This window comes from Ascaphus truei, chromosome 1 (genome assembly GCF_040206685.1).
Source record: "Ascaphus truei isolate aAscTru1 chromosome 1, aAscTru1.hap1, whole genome shotgun sequence".
Lineage (NCBI taxonomy): Eukaryota > Metazoa > Chordata > Amphibia > Anura > Ascaphidae > Ascaphus > Ascaphus truei.
Window position 1 is genome coordinate 93,173,875 of NC_134483.1, and position 18,286 is coordinate 93,192,160.

The 18,286-nt window shown below is 39.8% G+C and overlaps 1 protein-coding gene across 3 annotated transcripts in view; it reads right to left on the bottom strand.

Moving 5' to 3' along the window:
- The window catches only part of FCHO2 (FCH and mu domain containing endocytic adaptor 2), a 100,858-nt gene extending 82,836 nt beyond the window's left edge, over positions 1 to 18,022 (bottom strand). The window contains exon 1 of one of the 3 annotated variants that reach the window (XM_075591860.1): positions 17,697 to 18,006. In XM_075591860.1, the coding sequence (XP_075447975.1) occupies positions 17,697 to 17,729 (33 nt within the window). In that variant the 5' untranslated portion in view covers positions 17,730 to 18,006. Of the gene's footprint in view, positions 1 to 17,696 lie in introns of all 3 variants that reach the window. The other 2 variants (XM_075591875.1, XM_075591883.1) reach the window with 2 other exon arrangements.
- Between the last annotated feature and the right edge of the window lie 264 nt (positions 18,023 to 18,286).

An 18,286-nucleotide genomic window follows, 5' to 3' on the forward strand; every position in this document is an offset into this window, starting at 1 on the left:
TTTCACTCTGTGCTTCATAATCTAAGAATGCTGTATGATTCTTCATAGTACACCAATACACGTGTAAGAGTAAATCAACATATTTTATCTACTGCAAAGCATCTGTAATCCTGCCTGTCCGAGAATGATTAAGCAAACGTTTATATGGTGTTTGTAAGTTGGCAGTGTGCTGATAGCATGTTACAGGATAGGGCTACTGTCCTCTTCTTGCATTCTCCCTTGTATGTTCCAGTTTCTAAGCAATCCTATATACAATGCGCAAAATATATATTAAAGCTGCAGTTCAAGCGGTCGTTTTTTTTGTTTTTTCCCCAATTCAATATGTGCATCAATACAATCTACACTATCAAGTGATTAGCTAGGTTGCTGATCAATCCGTTCTCCTGTAATCGATCGCTGAAATTTGGCTGGGGGTTCACTAAATGCATTTTAGGTAATCTTCTGCTGCACTGACAGCCAAAGTTCTGTGCGGAAGATCATGTGACCAAGCAGGGTCGAGATTCAATTGGTTCACTGCTGGAGAGTGCAGTGTTCAAAAAAAGTGATGTTAGAGAAGGGAAAGGGGACGTGACTTTGTATATGGTTGCTATAGGAACAAAAATGCTTGTTACATTAGAATACATTAAAATGTCTTTAAAATAGTGTATTTTTTTAAATGCTAAAAGTATTTTCTCATAGTACAGAACTGATTTATTTAATAAAAAAAAACATGTAGGATTTTGCTTGAACTGCAGCTTTAAAGGGGACCATGTGAAGTACTGCCTTGTAGCAGTTACTAGAGCTAGGTTAAATGGTTAATTATAGGATAGTAAGAGAAATCTTGAAAACCTGCCCTGTTAGTAGCACTTGAGGACTGAGCTTGGACCATTCTGACATGAAGTAGCACTAACGACAATGGCAGGCTTAATAGGTTAAAAATAGGCGATTTATATCTCCACAAAGAATAAACTCCAGACAAGTATTTACAAAGCAGCAATCCCCTCTACTTACTCTTTGTCACCACTCCATTTCTATTTCATTTTCAGAACGGGAACCTGGGCTCCACAAGAGCTAAACAGCGGTATTTTCATGGATCCCCCAGTTCTTGAGATATTTACTGGTCAAATGACCAGGCTTAAATCTACTACCAGAGGAAACAACGAAGCTGGCTAATCATGGGCCAATAGCATGCCATATCGGCTGCCGTTTCCTACAGGACAGCCATTTAAATCCACTTTGAAAAACAGAAAATAATGCTGGTAACTTCTGAGAAGCATGAATTCGGTGGCCCAGGGAAGGGAAGTATTACAAACTTACTTCAATAGTGACTGAAAGCCAGTTATACTGATAAGTGGGACTGTACTTTTAAGGCACCACTTCTGGGGCGCTTTCTCCAGGAACTCCTACTCCATTTTGAGTGTGGTCACCTTTAAATCCCAGAAGTTGAGGGAACAGGACCCCAGACTTTGCTCATCATTTGCCATGTGCCTCTCTTACATAGTTCAAGATCTCAAGGAGATTGCGGTGTCCTGAGGTATCTACCTCTTCCAATCCTGACCCCTCCCCCCCACCACCACCCCTACCTCCAAGTCACAGGGCACCTGTAGCTTTCTTGATGAACCCCTCAGGATTGATTAATGCGTCCTCAATTCCCTTATACACTACAGGCATAGCCCACATTAACGTACGCAATAGGACCAGAGCATGTATGTAAAGCGAAAATGTACTTAAAGTGAAGCACTACCTTTTCCCCACTTATCGATGCATGTACTGTACTGCAATCATCATATACGTGCATAACTGATGTAAATAAACCTGAATCTCATCCTGGGAGTACCCCTATAGTCCCACCCCCTCCCAACACTGCCCACAATTTTCAATTTAGCCCAGTATCTGAAGAGGAGATTACACAAGCGCTCCTCAAACTAAAAGTAAGCAGCCAATGTGGACCCGACTTACTACAATCTAGGTTCCTACGACTTGGTGCCCCAGCCATTGCCAAACCAATTGCGTCTATAGTCAACTCTATCCTGTCTGCAGGCCATATCCCTAAGACCTGGAAAACTGCCAGAGTTGTCCCAATCTTCAAAAGTGGGGACAAAAACACTGTCTCAAACTACAGGCCAATCTCACTTCTCCCAATTCTATCCAAAGTTATGGAAAAATGTGTCCACTCCCAATTAAGCGATTTCTACACCAAGACAAATTTCCCTAGCCAATTCCAGTCTGGGTTTCGTCCCAAACACTCCACCGTAACTACCCTGCTAAAAGTTTGCAATGAAATCCAGTGTGGAATGGAACGGGGACAACTCACTGGTGCAGTATTCCTAGATTTTGCAAAGGCTTTTGACACAGTTGATCATGCTATCCTGCTTAACAAACTCCAGAGCTCTGGAATAGGGAAACATGCTTTAAACTGGTTTCAGTCCTACCTATCAGGAAGATCCCAACATGTGTCCATCTCAGGCTCTAACTCCAACCCCCTGGATATCACCTGTGGTGTCCCGCAAGGCTCTGTTCTGGGGCCCCTACTCTTCTCAGTGTTCATTAATGATCTTCCCACAGCTTGTAAGGAAGCCTCAATACACATGTATGCAGATGACACAATCCTGTATGCACACAGCCATAGCCTCTCTGACCTTCAACACATACTTCAGTCTGACTTTTTGAGACTCGAAAACTGGATTTCCCAAAACAAACTGTTTTTAAACACTGACAAGACTGTAACAATGGTATTTGGGACCAAGACTAAATTTGTAAAGCTTCCAGTGACTGAGCTCCTGATTAGAACCAACGCTAAAACCACCCTAACACCTGTCACTAGTTTTAAATACCTGGGTATATGGTCTGACTCCCACTTAACATTCGGGATGCACATTGATACCCTGACAACCAAGACCTATGCCAAACTAGGGGTACTTTACAGGAACAAATCCTCCCTAAGTCTCCTGGTCAGAAAGCGTATTGCACAGCAGATGCTAATGCCAATTATTGACTATGGAGACATAGTATACGGCTCGGCTCCTCAAACCCACCTTAGCAAACTTGACACCCTCTACAATTCAATTTGTCGTTTTGTTCTCCAATGCAACTACAACACACATCACTGCGAAATGCTCAAAGAACTAGATTGGTCATCACTAGAGTCTAGGCGCAAAGTTCACCTTTCCTGTCTCACCCTCAAATACTTTCTGGGCAAGCTACCTGAACAAGCTCCTCACCCCTACCACATGCAGTACCTATCACCTGAGATCAGACTCCAAAAGACTATTCATGGTCCCAAGACTCAACAAAGTATCCGGACGTTCCTCCTTCTCCTTCCGTGCACCCCAAAACTGGAACAACCTACCTGAGACTCTCATATCCACCACCAGCTTAAGTTCTTTCAAATCTAAGGCTGTCTCACACTTTAATCTGGTCTGTAACTGTTTCATACGCTCATAATATATATTTTCTTTAACTGTGCATGCAATGTCTTGTATATAAATGTATACCTTGTTCATTTATGTAACTGTATTTGTAACCATGTATTATTTGTTTTACTCTGTGCCCAGGACATACTTGAAAACGAGAGGTAACTCTCAATGTATTACTTCCTGGTAAAATATTTTATAAATAAATAAATAAATAAATAAATAAATAAATAAGACATGTGTAACAGGCTCTATAGTCTCCCCGCTTGCGCACAGCTTCGGTACAGGGTATTGCTGTTCAGGACGTGCTGACAGGCGCATGCGTGAGCTGCCATTTGCCTATTGAGCGATGTGTACTTACTCGCGAGTGTACTTTAAGTGAGTGTCCTTAAAGCGGGGTATGCCTGTACAATGTTGACAGTTTCATACTTCAAACAAGAACAAGAGAAGGAAAACAGACTAAACAATAGTCAATGCTGACTGTAAAACACCAAAAAATTCAATATGTAACTACAAGATACAAAGCAAAGAAAAGCTCTGTTACATGAATTGAACTTCCTCAGGGCTGTCAATAAGAGCTGGAAATAAATGAGCACAGAAGCCCTCCACAAATGTATCAACAGGAAATGGATAGAGAAACTCCCTAAATGTGCTGAAATCTTCTCACTGGATGAGAGAAAATATGCACTGAAGTTAGCTATAATGTTAACAATGCATTTTGAACAGTGACTTCCAAGCCATCTCCCATATTAGCACTTGTTGACTCTATAATTCATTATACTACAGTCTAATATAGGCGAAAGGCTTAAAGACACATTTCCCGGTAGGTATACATTACATTCATTACAGTTGCATTCAAGTGGAACATCACCGCCGCCTCTATATTCTTTTTACAGTATATCATAGCTTAGATCTAAAAGTCCCAATAACATATACTACAGAATGTATTAGTACCTAGTGTTTTAGTAGCTTCAAGGCTTTGCTTATGAGGGCCGAGTTATAAAAGGTTTTAGAAAATTAGTTTCAAATAAGTATTTCTCCAAAAAGAAAATTAATTGGAGGATTTCACAATGAAGTATGTGATAATGGTAAAAAGGGAAGTTTAAGACTTTAGTATAAACAAAAACACAGATTCAATGAGTGTCATCCATGATGGATTAGGGATTTAACACTATTCTACACACCCATACTTATCCCCCCAAAACACTGATCTTTGTACGTTCGAAAAATACAATAAGACATACCTGGCCCAAGAAAGACACACTGCTACTTCCCCAAATGACAGAGCTGCCACTCCAACAGTGAATAAAAATCTAACAATCATTTCAAAATTACGGATTACGTTACAAAAACAGCAGTGTGCACACAATTGCAAATGTTTTCTAGTGCACACCAAACATTTCTGCAAAATAGAAAACGACTTAAGCATGTGATAGTGAAGGGAAATGATCATTGGACATAAAAATGGGGTGGACAGGACTAATTCAGGAGGTCGTTTATCTCGTTTTCACCTTCCAATGATATTGAGGTTTATCCATGTCACCTTGCTGACAGAGGAACACCTAGAAAAGGTTCAGACAACAAGTAGGATGTAGAGCCGTGGGAAACTTTCCAAAATGCACTTGCGATTTTTTACAAACATTAATTCCTGGCGAACCAGTTTGCAGAACTTTTATGGGCTAAAGTTGCTCAGAAATCACATTTCCACCATTCATTTGCGGCTCCGCCAATGAATCACAGCTTCGTCACAATTCGCCAAGCATTTTATACCCAGCAAGACCCATTCAAGCTCTGAGTGGGAGTTAATTGAAATGCTCAGTGAATTTTGGCTGTGCGGTGACAGCTCGGACCGATTAACAACTTTATTTGCTGAACAAAAAAGGGTGGTAAACTGGAGTGGATGTTTCCCACATTTCTAGTATGATGCTTCTGATGCAATAAGAATATCTCAATCCTCTCCTCAGTTAACACCAGTCAGACCAGATTTGAAGGATCACCAATGTATTACCAAGCACATGTATTCGCTTACCTTATATGGGGGAGAGGGAAGGGGGAGTGGAAATGTGTGGGGTTGGTTATACCCATTCCCGTGTGATACCACGTACATCAATTGGGCAGTGAAAAAGTTAGTACACAAAATATATAAACAGCAAGATGCAGTTAAGGAAGAAATATCAAACTGAATTGATCTAACTTACAGCATAATAGCACATGCTTTCCGAAAGTAGTTTTTCAGAGCAAACTGGTTAAAGTACATTTTCTAAGTGGCTCAGAGAAAAACTAATTAATGTCAGATTATTCAGCAGGAAAAAGTGCTTAAGCAAACACTGCTTAATCCAGTTCTTTCATGTGCTAAAAGCCAAGTGACCTTGTGCAGCTAAATATTGTACTGCCTGTAAAAATATTCTTCAGGACTTGCCTCATGTGGCTTCACACAATCAATGTCTGCATATCCTTATGGCTCAGCATACCATTCAATACGAACCACTCCAGAGCCAGAGGTACCCCGCTGTTCACTTTTTTTCCACTTGCCGATTGTTGCCAAAGCAAACCCACATAATAGACACAATGTTTTAAAGATGGCGTTTTAAAGGTGTAACCCCACATAGAACGAACTTGTACTAGTGACTGAAATTAAGCTCCCAGGACATACTTGAAAACGAGAGGTAACTCAATGTATTTACTTACTGGTAAAACATTTTTATAAATACATTTTTATATATAAATAAAGAGTATTTCTATATTGTAAATGTATTTTTTTGCTTACATTTGGTTGATTTGGCTTGTTTACAATCAACCCAATGAGAATATAATCCAATTTAGTTATGTCTTTATCATATAGTGAGTTAGAAAACAGGACTGGACAGGGAAGCAAAGTTCCATTAGAAAAAAAAGAAAAAAAATCCAGTGGTGATGTCCTTGAATGCCATACAATGCTGTCCTTCAAAACAATAATGCAATGTGGGACTGCACTCTATAAAAGCATACTTGACTCTTCAGACTGCTCAGTTGCAAGGTGAAAGGGGTAGGTATTAGGACAGCGCAATCGTGCAAACAGACACTATACGCCCCAGCACCATATAAAGGAAAGGCCATTGATTGAAAATGAATACCATGCATTTTACAGGAGCACCAACATTTCAGTCCCCAGGGAGACCTCTCGACCCATAATGCCATGGCTTCCATATATAAATAGAAAGGCAGCTGAACCAAGAAACGGTGGACGGGGACCACGGGAAGCAATATTGCTAGGAAGGGAAAGTACCTTTGTTTACATCCAACATGGCGTATCAAAACAAATAGTGCGATTGAGTAGATTATCTCTAACCAATCAGATATGTACATATGGATAACGCTAGCATGGACATCAAAGCTAGCATAAAAACCTAGGTAAAATGCTAGAGAAACTCCAGAGAGAGAAGATGCAGTGTAGGGAAGCCCCAGGGAGAAGAAGTTTCAAGAACACCAAAAGATACAGTATGGGCAGGAGGATGATAACCTGTTACAGCGTCAGAAGAAGACTACTGGTAACATACAGAATTCTGAAACAGCGGGTAACAGTAATACAGAGTTTTTTATATTCACTTGTGTTTTTTTGTACGTTTCCCCAAATAACTTGAAATATATACAGCTGTATTTCTCAAACTATGTGGTATTTATTGCACCTCCTATGCAACGTTAGTATTTGTACAACAACCTAATTTGTAATCCTGAAGAAAATCTTAAAGCGGCACATGGTCGTTTTTTCCCATTTTTGTTTGTTTGTTTTTTACATAGGCTTGAAGCAGGGGGATCTCCCGCGCTGACCACCCATGAATCTCACCACCCTGCTTCTGGAGATACTTACCATCATAAAGGGTGCTGGTAGACGGTCCAGGTCGCTAGCTGGGTTCACTTAATGGTGAATTTTCAAAGCTCCCGCACCTTGCAAGCAAAGATGAAGCTGTGACATCTGGTGTGGCTTCCTACTGGCCCACGTGATGGGGAGCTTCAAACTTTGCAGAGATACCGGAAACTTACATACAGGCCTTAAGCCGAAATCCATTTTTTACCCATATGAGTCAAAAGGACCATATATAGAACTGTTTAGCAAATTAGTAGAGCAAGACATCCGCAATTTATGTCACAACAATAAATACCATATGGTTCATGATAATCTCACACGCACAGAAAGAGAAGCGATAAAAAGTTTAAATGCAAATGGAGATCTAATAATACGGCAAGCAGACAAGGGAGGGGGGATAGTTCTACAGAATCGTGAGGAATATATAGGTGAAGCAAAAAGATTACTTGGGGATATTATCTCATATGCTACCTTGAGGTCGGATACAACTCAAGATTTTTTGAGATTACTAGAGTTTTTTAATGGATGCCAGACAGAAAGGCATTATAAATGCCCAGGAATTCAAATTTATTTTTGCAACACACCCACGAGTACCGATTATGTACCATATCCCCAAAATACATAAAACTTTGACTAACCCCCCGGGGCGACCGATTATATCCGGTATAGATTCCCTTACGGCGAATCTGTCTAAGTATGTAGATGCTTTCCTAGCCCCTCTAACTGCAGCTCTCCCATCTTACATTAAAGATAGTACAAATGTACTTAATTCTATGGATGAGATTGTATGGGAAAATCATTATATTTGGGCAACCCTCGATGTCAGCTCCGTATACACATGTATTCAACATGATTTGGGGATAAATGCAGTTGCACATTTTTTGTATAAACAAAATACATTGTCTAATATGCAGCAAGAATTCATTTTAGATAGTATTTTGTTTATTTTACAACACAACTATTTTATGTTCGAGGGAGACTTTTATATCCAGACCAATGGCACAGCAATGGGCACACGGTTTGCCCCCAATTATGCAGGACTTTTCATGGGCCTCTGGGAGGAAGACTATGTGTGGGCCAATAATATATATCGTGAACATTTGGTCTACTACGGTAGATACATTGATGATATTCTACTGATTTGGTCTGGATCAAAGGTAGCCCTCGATGAATTCATTTTATTCCTAAACTGTAACGATCGCAATATAGTCCTAAGTGGTGATATCAGTACAACAGAAATTAATTTTTTAGATTTACAATTAAAAGCCATAGGTAACAAAATAACAACTAAGACTTTTTTTAAAAGGGTGGATGCAAATTCCTACCTAGATTATACGAGTAATCATTCTGTCAATTGGCTTAATAATATCCCCTATGGACAATTTTTAAGAATACGTAGGAATTGTTCTGAACAAATAGACTGTGACGATCAAACAAATATCTTAACACAGAGGTTTATTGATAAGGGATACAGAAAAGAGATTTTAAATAAATCCTTAATTAAAAGTAAAACTAGACCAAGATCCAATTTACTAATACCTAAAAAGAAAACACCAGAAATCCAAGAAAATTCAAGCCCCTTTTTTATTACCAATTTTATTAAACAAGAATCAAAGATAAAGACACTAATTAATAAACATTTGAATATTTTATTAATGGATCCTGTTTTTAATAATAAACTAGCTGAAAAGCCGAAAATAGTTTTTAGAAAGGCCAAAAACCTTAAAAGTATTCTAGCACCAAGCCTCCTAAAAGGAGCAAACAACAAAAAATCTGCTGCAAATAAAAGTTTTTTAAGTAAACCGATGGGCAATCACAAATGTGGCAAATGTGTGATGTGTCAATATATGTCCCAAGAAAAAGTTTTTAAAGACCATCAGACAGGAATAGAATATAAAATAAATCAATTCATTACATGCCAAACGACACATTTAGTGTATATAATAGATTGCCATGCAAAAAATACTATATTGGCAAAACCATCCGCCCACTAAAAATAAGGATTGGAGAACACATTAATGGTATTAAAAATGTAAAACGAAATATAGAGTCTGGGAGGAAGGTACATAATCTGGCCATGCACTTTTTAGAGCAACACAATGGTGAAATAAAGGGTTTACATTTTAGAGGTTTGGAGGTCGTAGAAAGAGATATTAGGAAGGGTAATAGAGAACTAAAATTACTCCAAAGAGAACAGTATTGGATTTATACTTTGAAAAGCAAAATCCCTGGTGGCCTTAATGAGATGGTAGAACTAAATCCTTTTCTTAAATAATTAATAATAAAATGGAATTATAATCACATCATCAACAATGAATTTTAGGTATAGATATAGTTTTTAGACGTGGAATTTTAGATTTTAATTTTATTTTAAATCTATTTTACTATTGCTATGTACTTTTAGGAGATGTATGCTAGCAAAAGGTCAAACTGTACAAGTACACAATATGTAACATTAGGGATTAAAAATGGGTAGCTATCTAATCAAATCTTTATTATTAATTGGATTATTGGTATGAGTATAGGTAGACATGTATTTGTAGAGTTCATATTAGGTATTATTGCATTTATTTTTATGTGCAAGTATGTTCAGTGTTTTTATATGTATATTATATGTCTTTTAGTCACATTCACCATTGGGAAGTATTTTAAAAGTAGGTTTTGACACATGTATTTTGTGGTGGTTAATTAGGTGTGACCTATATAAGACCACCTCCTGCAATACCCTAATACCTCCTGACGAAGCGCTATACTGCGCGAAACGCGTAGAGGGTTGTTTCAATACTTTTATGTTGCACTCCTGGGTAGGAGTGCATCTTTAGCACAGTAGAATCTCCCTATTTTCTGTTTTTTGCTGGTATTCCCCCGTGAGTCTTGAGTGGCTGTTGCTATTGCTGTAGCCCTTGCCACGGCTAGAGAGAGCCCGCCCTTTGCTCGGTCGCTACACTTCCGGTTCCGGGTCAGGGACCCTGTGTGACTGAAGCAGTGTGTTGCAGTCAGGACGGGGGTAACCAAATAGTTGCAGATCAGATTCCTGTGGGAGTATCTACATGCTGCTGTTTTACTAATTGTAAGTAATTCTGTGCTTCTGTTGTTGTAATAAATTGAACCTATCTCACCCTGGTTTTTTCTTTCTCTGCGCTCCACCTCCCATCTCTTTTTTGCAGAGATACCGGTAACCCTTTCCGAGGTCTGTACCTCGGGAAGCAGGGAGATGACATTAATGGTGTTCATCTCTGGAGACCCCCAGCTTCAATGCTTGGTAAAAAAAGACCACTTGGATTGCTCCTTTAAATGATTATTAAGTCCTCTCTCTAAAAGCACATTCTATAGTAAGTTTTAATAGTTGTACAAAAGAGACATTTGGTAATGTCAACCAATTCTTCACCAATGTTGTATTTCCGCTCTTCTATACATTAAAGCAGCGTTTGTTTTTGGACTAGGTGGGAAGCAGGGATTCCCTGGAACCGAACCACGTTAATTCCAGCTCATGGGACACCCTGCACCCGGCGATACTTTCTAGTAGATGGGCTGCCAGAAGCAGCCCTGGCTGGGCATAGAAAATGTCAGTTTAAAAGGTCCAGCGTCCCAATAGGAAGCCTAGACGTCATCCCTTGCAGCTTCCTATTGGCCCGCGTGACCTTTAAACAGATATGATACCGACAGCCCCTTTAGTAAGTCTCTCGAGAGCTGCAATGAACACAGTTCAAGCTATGGAGACCCCCCCTGCTTCCCACCTTGAGGGATAAATAGATTTTAAAGCTCTTTTTAATTGTCCGTACCAAAAGATCCTAATTTCATGTGCATGGTGGGAAATGCGAAAATGTACATGCTATCTCAAGCAAGTAAACAGTAAAGGCATATGCCTCACAAAGAGTTCACATTCAAGCTGTGGGTGCATATGCTTATTTTGGGATATTTTTCAGGTTTTTCCATTATTAAAGAACAGCACATGAAGCCTGTTGAAGTGCATGCCACAATTAGCTTTACTCATGAAGCAATGCTGAGTAATGGTCAAAATAAAGGTGTAAAAAGTTAATAACTGTAGACCGTTTGTATTTTTCTGCCAAGCAGAAAATTCTTAGAACAGCGGAGACATAAATCATGGGGCTATCTAATGGATAGTCAATTCTGCCATACCACACTCAAAATATTGATGATTAGGTTTCTTCTAGTAGTGGAATAAACAAATGAGATGTGTCACTACAAAGACTATCACCCTATAAAAGCCATTTGGTCAAAGACATTTTTGAGTGTTTTGTTCCACTCCAATATTTTGAAAAGCTGAATTAAGCCATGAGGCAATACTGAAAGCAAGCATTTTAAACATCCCTGTAACAAAAGAACTATGTAATCAAGAAGTCTGCTGCAATTGTATTATAAACACATTGCCATGTTCATATTAGGGACGCTCATGTGATATACAGAAGATTGGCCACGCAATATAAACATGAGGAACGTAAACTTCAAAAACATGTTTTATCAAAAGACTTCTTTACAACTGCTTTTTATCCAGGTCATTATTAGAATGCTTCCTCTGTACATACAAGTATGCATGCTTCTACATAGCTTCTTCTAATAAAAAGAAGCAAGCACATTGTACTGTTCAGCTTTCAGTGGAAAGCAGTCTGCTGCATTTTACATTGTTTACACTTCTATTATACACATGGTGTGTGCATGGCTAGTGCTATAGCGTAATAATAGGTAGCAGATGTATTTGTTGCCCTATAGCAGTAGAAAATAAAAAACAACCTTTGTGACTGAAGATGAGATATTTTAGTTGTACATTATAAATCCAAAGCAAGCTGAAGCAAACCCACTACCAGAATGTAAGCATAGGCACTCATACCACCCCAAGTGTAAAACTAATGCAGACAGTATTTAGAGCATCATATAGCTTTTATACAACCTAATCACCAACTAGTTATACAGGACACGCCTTACATTCCAAAGCTACAGAAACCTCACCCTGGCATGTATGCAGTCCCTGTGATAACACAATACGTTGCACATTTAAAAGGCGCAGGACATAGCACAGGAATTGTGCCAGCAAATATTTTCAAACAAATGCAAATGTTACCGACAATAACTAGGGGCTGTTCTACAAGACGAGTCCCACAGCCCTGCTGTATGCTTATCTAACCTACACAAAATTAACCCAAAATGTACTTGAACCGTATCCCAATACACCAATTTCAGTAAAACATGCAAGTAGACTTCTCAATGCTTGTAACCAAAACCACGGTCTTTGAGGACCACCAGTGGTTGCAGTCCCACAGTTGAGTAATGTCCACACTGCACACTATTACAGCCCTCCTAAGATTCTTTTGTTTTCTTTATAGAAAATATAACTTACAAGATTCAAGAACCATGCTAAATGTTCTGTAATAACTGTAAGCGGTGGGTTCACGTCTCTGAAAGAGTGGTAGGCAACATGATATACCTCCAGGGCTGCATGTGTGGCACTTGATGCCTCAAAAGTGCCAGACATTACCCACATATACAGTGCACAGGTAGAAGGGACATTGAAGCCATGGGTAATGAGCTTCTCCACTCAGCATCTTAATGCTAGCAGACTGATTAATAGTGTCCCACTCCTCTCCGTACACAGGAATTAGCAGCGGTCATTAGGCGGCTCGGGGAGTGGGAAGCAGCTACAATCCACACCAGCAACCACTTGCCTCTTGCTGCACTGGGAAGCGTTGGGGGTAGTAAGCTGCCAGGGGAGTAAGCGGTTGGGAGCCGCAAGTGACGCCTCAAGGGCCCCACGCGGCCCCTGCATGTTGCACATCAATGCTCTAAAACAGTTATAGGAACAGGATATTCAACCAACCTGCAGAACCCCCACCAAATCTCGCACTGTATGAGGAGCTAAAAAACAGGCATCATATTTCTATTAAGATCTGCCATTTAAATAAAAATGCATTTAAAATACGGAATTTAAAAAATAAAAATAATAAGCAACCAAAAAAAACCTAGGGCGGTCAAAACAGAAAAACCTACTGTACAGATTCGTGAATAAATATTTAAAAAATAAACATGTAGGGCAAAATGCCCCTACAGGGCCGTATCAGACTAATACAGCAATATGTTCTTGGGTACACTCTAAGCAGTTTGCATACAAACAAGACAAGTATAGATCTCCCATATCAAAACCCCAAACAACTCTGTTCTGACGTATGTATGAATATCTTTATTTGTATAGCACCATCCACAGCAGTAGTACATGATATAATAGGAATAAGTGCTTCTGGCACAAAAGTAAACATTAGAAAAAGAATGATTTCAATGATTTGGTGTACTGTATTTGTATCAAACATGCATTTTTACCTTTATCAGACATTCGTAGTGAGTGTGGTTAAGTCATTACTGTTTTTACTAAAACATTTCAGGAGTTGTGCAACGTGAGCAGGACACACCCAGTTATTCTATTGTACCGTCTACACACACTGCACTTACAGTAATTATAAGCAGATGTGTCACTCACATTTTGTTTCCAGCATTCAACAAATAAATAAGATTAATACTTCAATTAATGTCATCACACGGTACAACAATTACGTTATTAATGACCATACTGCAATGTATTTCTTCATTGCCAAAGTTTGCAGTTTTTGCAAAGGAAATGCTTTTCCAAAGCAGAGGGTCAACAGGGAACTCAGGCCGTGATTCACTGAACCATGATGCAAGGTATTGCATTCCAATCCCGTGTTAAATGCCATTGACGAATAGCAGTTCACATCGGATCAGAGTGCAATATTGCAGCCTAGTAAATCCGGGTCTAAAAGCAGAAGTGCTAATTATACCAGACATGCCTACCCAGTGCAAAATAGCAGGTGATGAATTGCATTTGTAATGCCATTTCCACTGCTCACTTCCCAGTGAGCCACTAAAACAGTACATGGGACTTCAGATATTATTCTTCCCCAGTGAAGTTTGAAACTAGGGGGAAAAAAATTAATAGCTCTTTCACCATGTTTATTTTTATAGATCAAATACAAAGAAACCATATGTACAATAGAATGGTAAAATGGACTGCAAATCAAAAGGAAGCTAATAGAAAGTTAGAACAGAACAGATGTGGAAACGATTATATTCCTTTACTTATGGCACTCTGGCATATGTTTTAATACAAAAGTCCTGTTTGTTCAGTTCAACTTCACTTGAAATGAATTCCAATGTATTCTCACTCATCTGTTTTGAGTTCGTTTAGCTCAATCATTTGTGGCCATGATGAATGATACTTAAAAGTATATATAGTAGCTTGTCAATATAGTATTTTATAAATACCAAGGTTGTAAAATTAATGAAACGGTGATAGTGCCAATCGGGGTATAGTCGCACAAAAACTCCTATTGATTTCATTTGGAGTTTCTGTGCGAGAGTACCCTGATCGTCCCTACCGCATTTTAATGAATTAAACCCCAAGTGTGAAAGGCTTAACGACAAAGTGGGTTGAGTTGAACAATTATAGATTCTGTGAGGGCAAAAGCAAACGTAGCAAAGTACAGCAGTTTAAAATGTGAACTTTCTAGCTCTAGCACATGCATTGTGACTAAGCATATGGTCTATGCATTATAAGATACTAGACTAGAATGTGATCAGTATTTGTCTGCTTCTCCGTAGCGGGGGCATGTACACCCTCCCATAGTAAGGGCACACACAATGCAACGGCTTGGAGTTTAAAGACCTTGTACCATACAAAGTAAAAAAAAATGCCAATGGGACATTTAAGTCTCCCTACCACATCAAGAGTTTGTTGATCATTCAAACTTTACAAATTATTATATTTGTCATGTCTAATCTATCATCTGAAAATGTCTGCAATATATCTAGATCTATATCATTCCCGGATCATGAATATATAGTTTTTGTATGTATTGAAAAAGGCAGTCAAAGTAAAACATGGACTTTTCTGGTGTTTGGTAGTAACAAAGAGTAAATCTAAATATTATTTCAAGCATGAAGTGGGTTGCTCATGGCTTTTTGCTTTACTTTGCACCCACACCTATGACATAACACTTGAAGACCTGTCATGTCTGTACTCTAGAATTTCTTCTGGGGAACTCTCATGTTGGTGTATTTCAAAGTATCCCAAACTATGACAAAGTGACAGCTTTATGGGAGGAAAAATGATCTTTGAATAGACTGAAAAGAGGGTATTTAGTAGTAGGACTAGTTTGCATATTTTATAGTTAAATTAAATGGAAAATAGCGTGAGTATGGTTGGGGGGGGCTATGGATTTGCCTGACCAGTTACTGGTATGAAACTAGAAAAAAGGTCAAGTTGAAACTTAAATTCAAATATATAAATAAGTTTGTGCATTGGGAACCACAGTCGCAGTAACTCTTTTCATCATGTTATCAGCTGCTACATTTCACGCTTTACAAAGTCTCAAACGATTTTTTTGGTATGGGAAAAAGTTCCCCTAAACGGATGCAAAAGAACCCGCCAAAGACTGGCCATTGCAGGCTCTGCTCATCTTGGCACACCCCACAATTCCTTGTATATCACCATGCAAGGCAAGTAGAGCGGTGATTGACAGCTGTGTTTCAGAAGAGTTTCAGCAACCATGGTCTATCAGCGCCACACATCACCCTCAACTTTCCCCTCGCTCTGGTTTTAGATTTTTTGGGAGGGAAAAGCATCACCGAGATCTAACACCTGAACAATGTCACTTTGGTCATCTATATCCCAGTAATCCTAAACATTTTTTCTGTGGCGACACCATTATCTTATTTTTTTTAAAAACAGCTGACATCCGTATTTCTTTTAGTGTTATGCTAAATATTCATTTTCAATTTTTGTTTTTTTACTATAAAATTTGAATGGAATATTACCTTTAAACATTTCATTTAAGTATCTCTAAATATTGCTCTATGACATTTTGTGACACAAATAGTCTGAATTGTGACACACCAGGGTGTCACAACACCTTCGTTGTGCATCACTGCTCTAACCGCATAGATCACGTGTAGCCAATGAAGGAAACCTCCCTATTTACCATCTAGCTTCCAAGAATTCATATGAGAGTAAGTCTTGGGGGATACAGTTCTTCAGCTGTCTAAAGTCAGTTACATTTCTATGTGATACAACTGCCTTATAAGTATTTATACCAGGGGTGGCCAACTCCAGTCCTCAAAGGCCACCAACAGGTCAGATTTTAGGGATATCCCTGCTTAAGCATGGGTGGCGCAATCAGTGGCTCAATCAAAAACTGATTAAGTCACCTGCGCTGAAGCAGGAATATCCTTAAAAACTGACCGGTTGCTGGCCTTTGTGGACTATATAGTTGGCCACCCCTGATTTATACTGTAAAGCAAAAGCTGTCAGCGACATATATAGGCAGTAATACTTTACACGCAACATAAGAGCAATCAACTCACTTTTTTGAGATATTTCAAATAAAAAACTGGAAGTGGCACTTGACAATGTCTTGGTTGCCATAAAGCTAGATTACTTGATTGTAATCTAAATTCCCAATTGCCTTATCAAAATAAGGCTTAAATCAGCAAAGCATTTCTGAGCAATCTGTGGTAGCAAAGGGATTTGGCCTCTGCACAGTATAATGCCATGGTAGGTGATGGGGTGAAGACAGTGGGCACTAAAAACATACTTTCCACAGTTTCAAAAAGGTACCCAGCACAAATGTGCAGATTACAAACCTCCCTTCCCCCATGTTTACTTTCGGATCTTGGGTATGTTGCTTAAACCTTTTTTTGTTGACTCACACCATAAACAATGACTTTACAACTGGACAGCGTAACAAAACATAAACATATGCCTATAAAAAAATCTTCTGGGAACCTTGCGCTTCCTAATAACTGGAGCAGCAGAATACAAGTGACCCTATTGTATAACCTGATAAACTATAATAATTGTGGTATAGGACATAAAATTCAATCTACTCAAGATATAGCAAACATTCTGGGCATTTTAATTGTCACAACCTGAATGTAGTGTTCGTCTTGAAGCACAATGAACTAGATCAGCAAGAAATATACCCCAGGTATAAATACATATATTGAGCTTCATATGTAAATATACCAGATACTGTATTACTATATATAAAAAGATCTTCAGCAGTAAAAACACATTAACAGCGTCAGGTATATACATACCATATAGAAATACATATATGGAGCGTCAGCTGTAACTATACCAGGTACAGTATGTACATACACTTTACATTACACAACATGTATATACTAGAGAATGGGGTGTCTATGTATACAGTGTATATAAATGTACCAGGTGTAATGATATAGTGAGACAGCGGCAGATGTACATTTGGGAAGATAATGTAAGGTATATGTAGGATAAGACATGTATAATATAACCACCCCGCCGGCCGTGGTGTTCCCCAGCAACCCCCCACCACCCTCCCCTGCCGGGAAGGGAGGAGGCCGGACACCGGCCCCCGGGAAGGGAGGAGCGGACAGGAAGCGATTGATCCTACCCAGAAACTCTCCAAGAAATACTCCATGACCATGGTGGTGTTGGAGGAGGTGAAACTCCGCGCTCCTGGTACAGGTGCCTGTACCGCCGAGCCCCAGCTCGGTGTCCTCCAGCAGGCAGCGCCGCCCTGACACTCTTCCAGCTATGGACCCGACTACGAGCCCCGCCGGCATCCGCCCCTAACCGCCAGCGCGCGTGCGCACAACGGAAGCAGGCGGGGCAGGGGAGAGGGACAGTGACTGCTACCAGATCCGTGCGCATGCGCTGTGTCCGGAGGGAGAGCGGGGGGAACGAGCCCCGTGCGCATGCACTGTGCCCGGGAGCGGGGGCGGGGGGAAGGAGTCCCGTGCGCGTGTGCTGAACACTTCACCTGTATGAGCTTTGCGCGCATGCGCGTAGCAAGGCGGTTTGGGAATGAGGCCCAGGCGCACAGCAGGGAGCATGCGCCGCGCGCTCCTGCTGAGAACATATAGCGTGTGGAACATCGTGCACGCGCTCGCTCCCAATCTGCTGTAATTCATACAGTGTGATATACAGCTGTGTGCAACCAATATGTGTGTCTTGTACTTAGTTGTAAACTCTTCAGGGCAG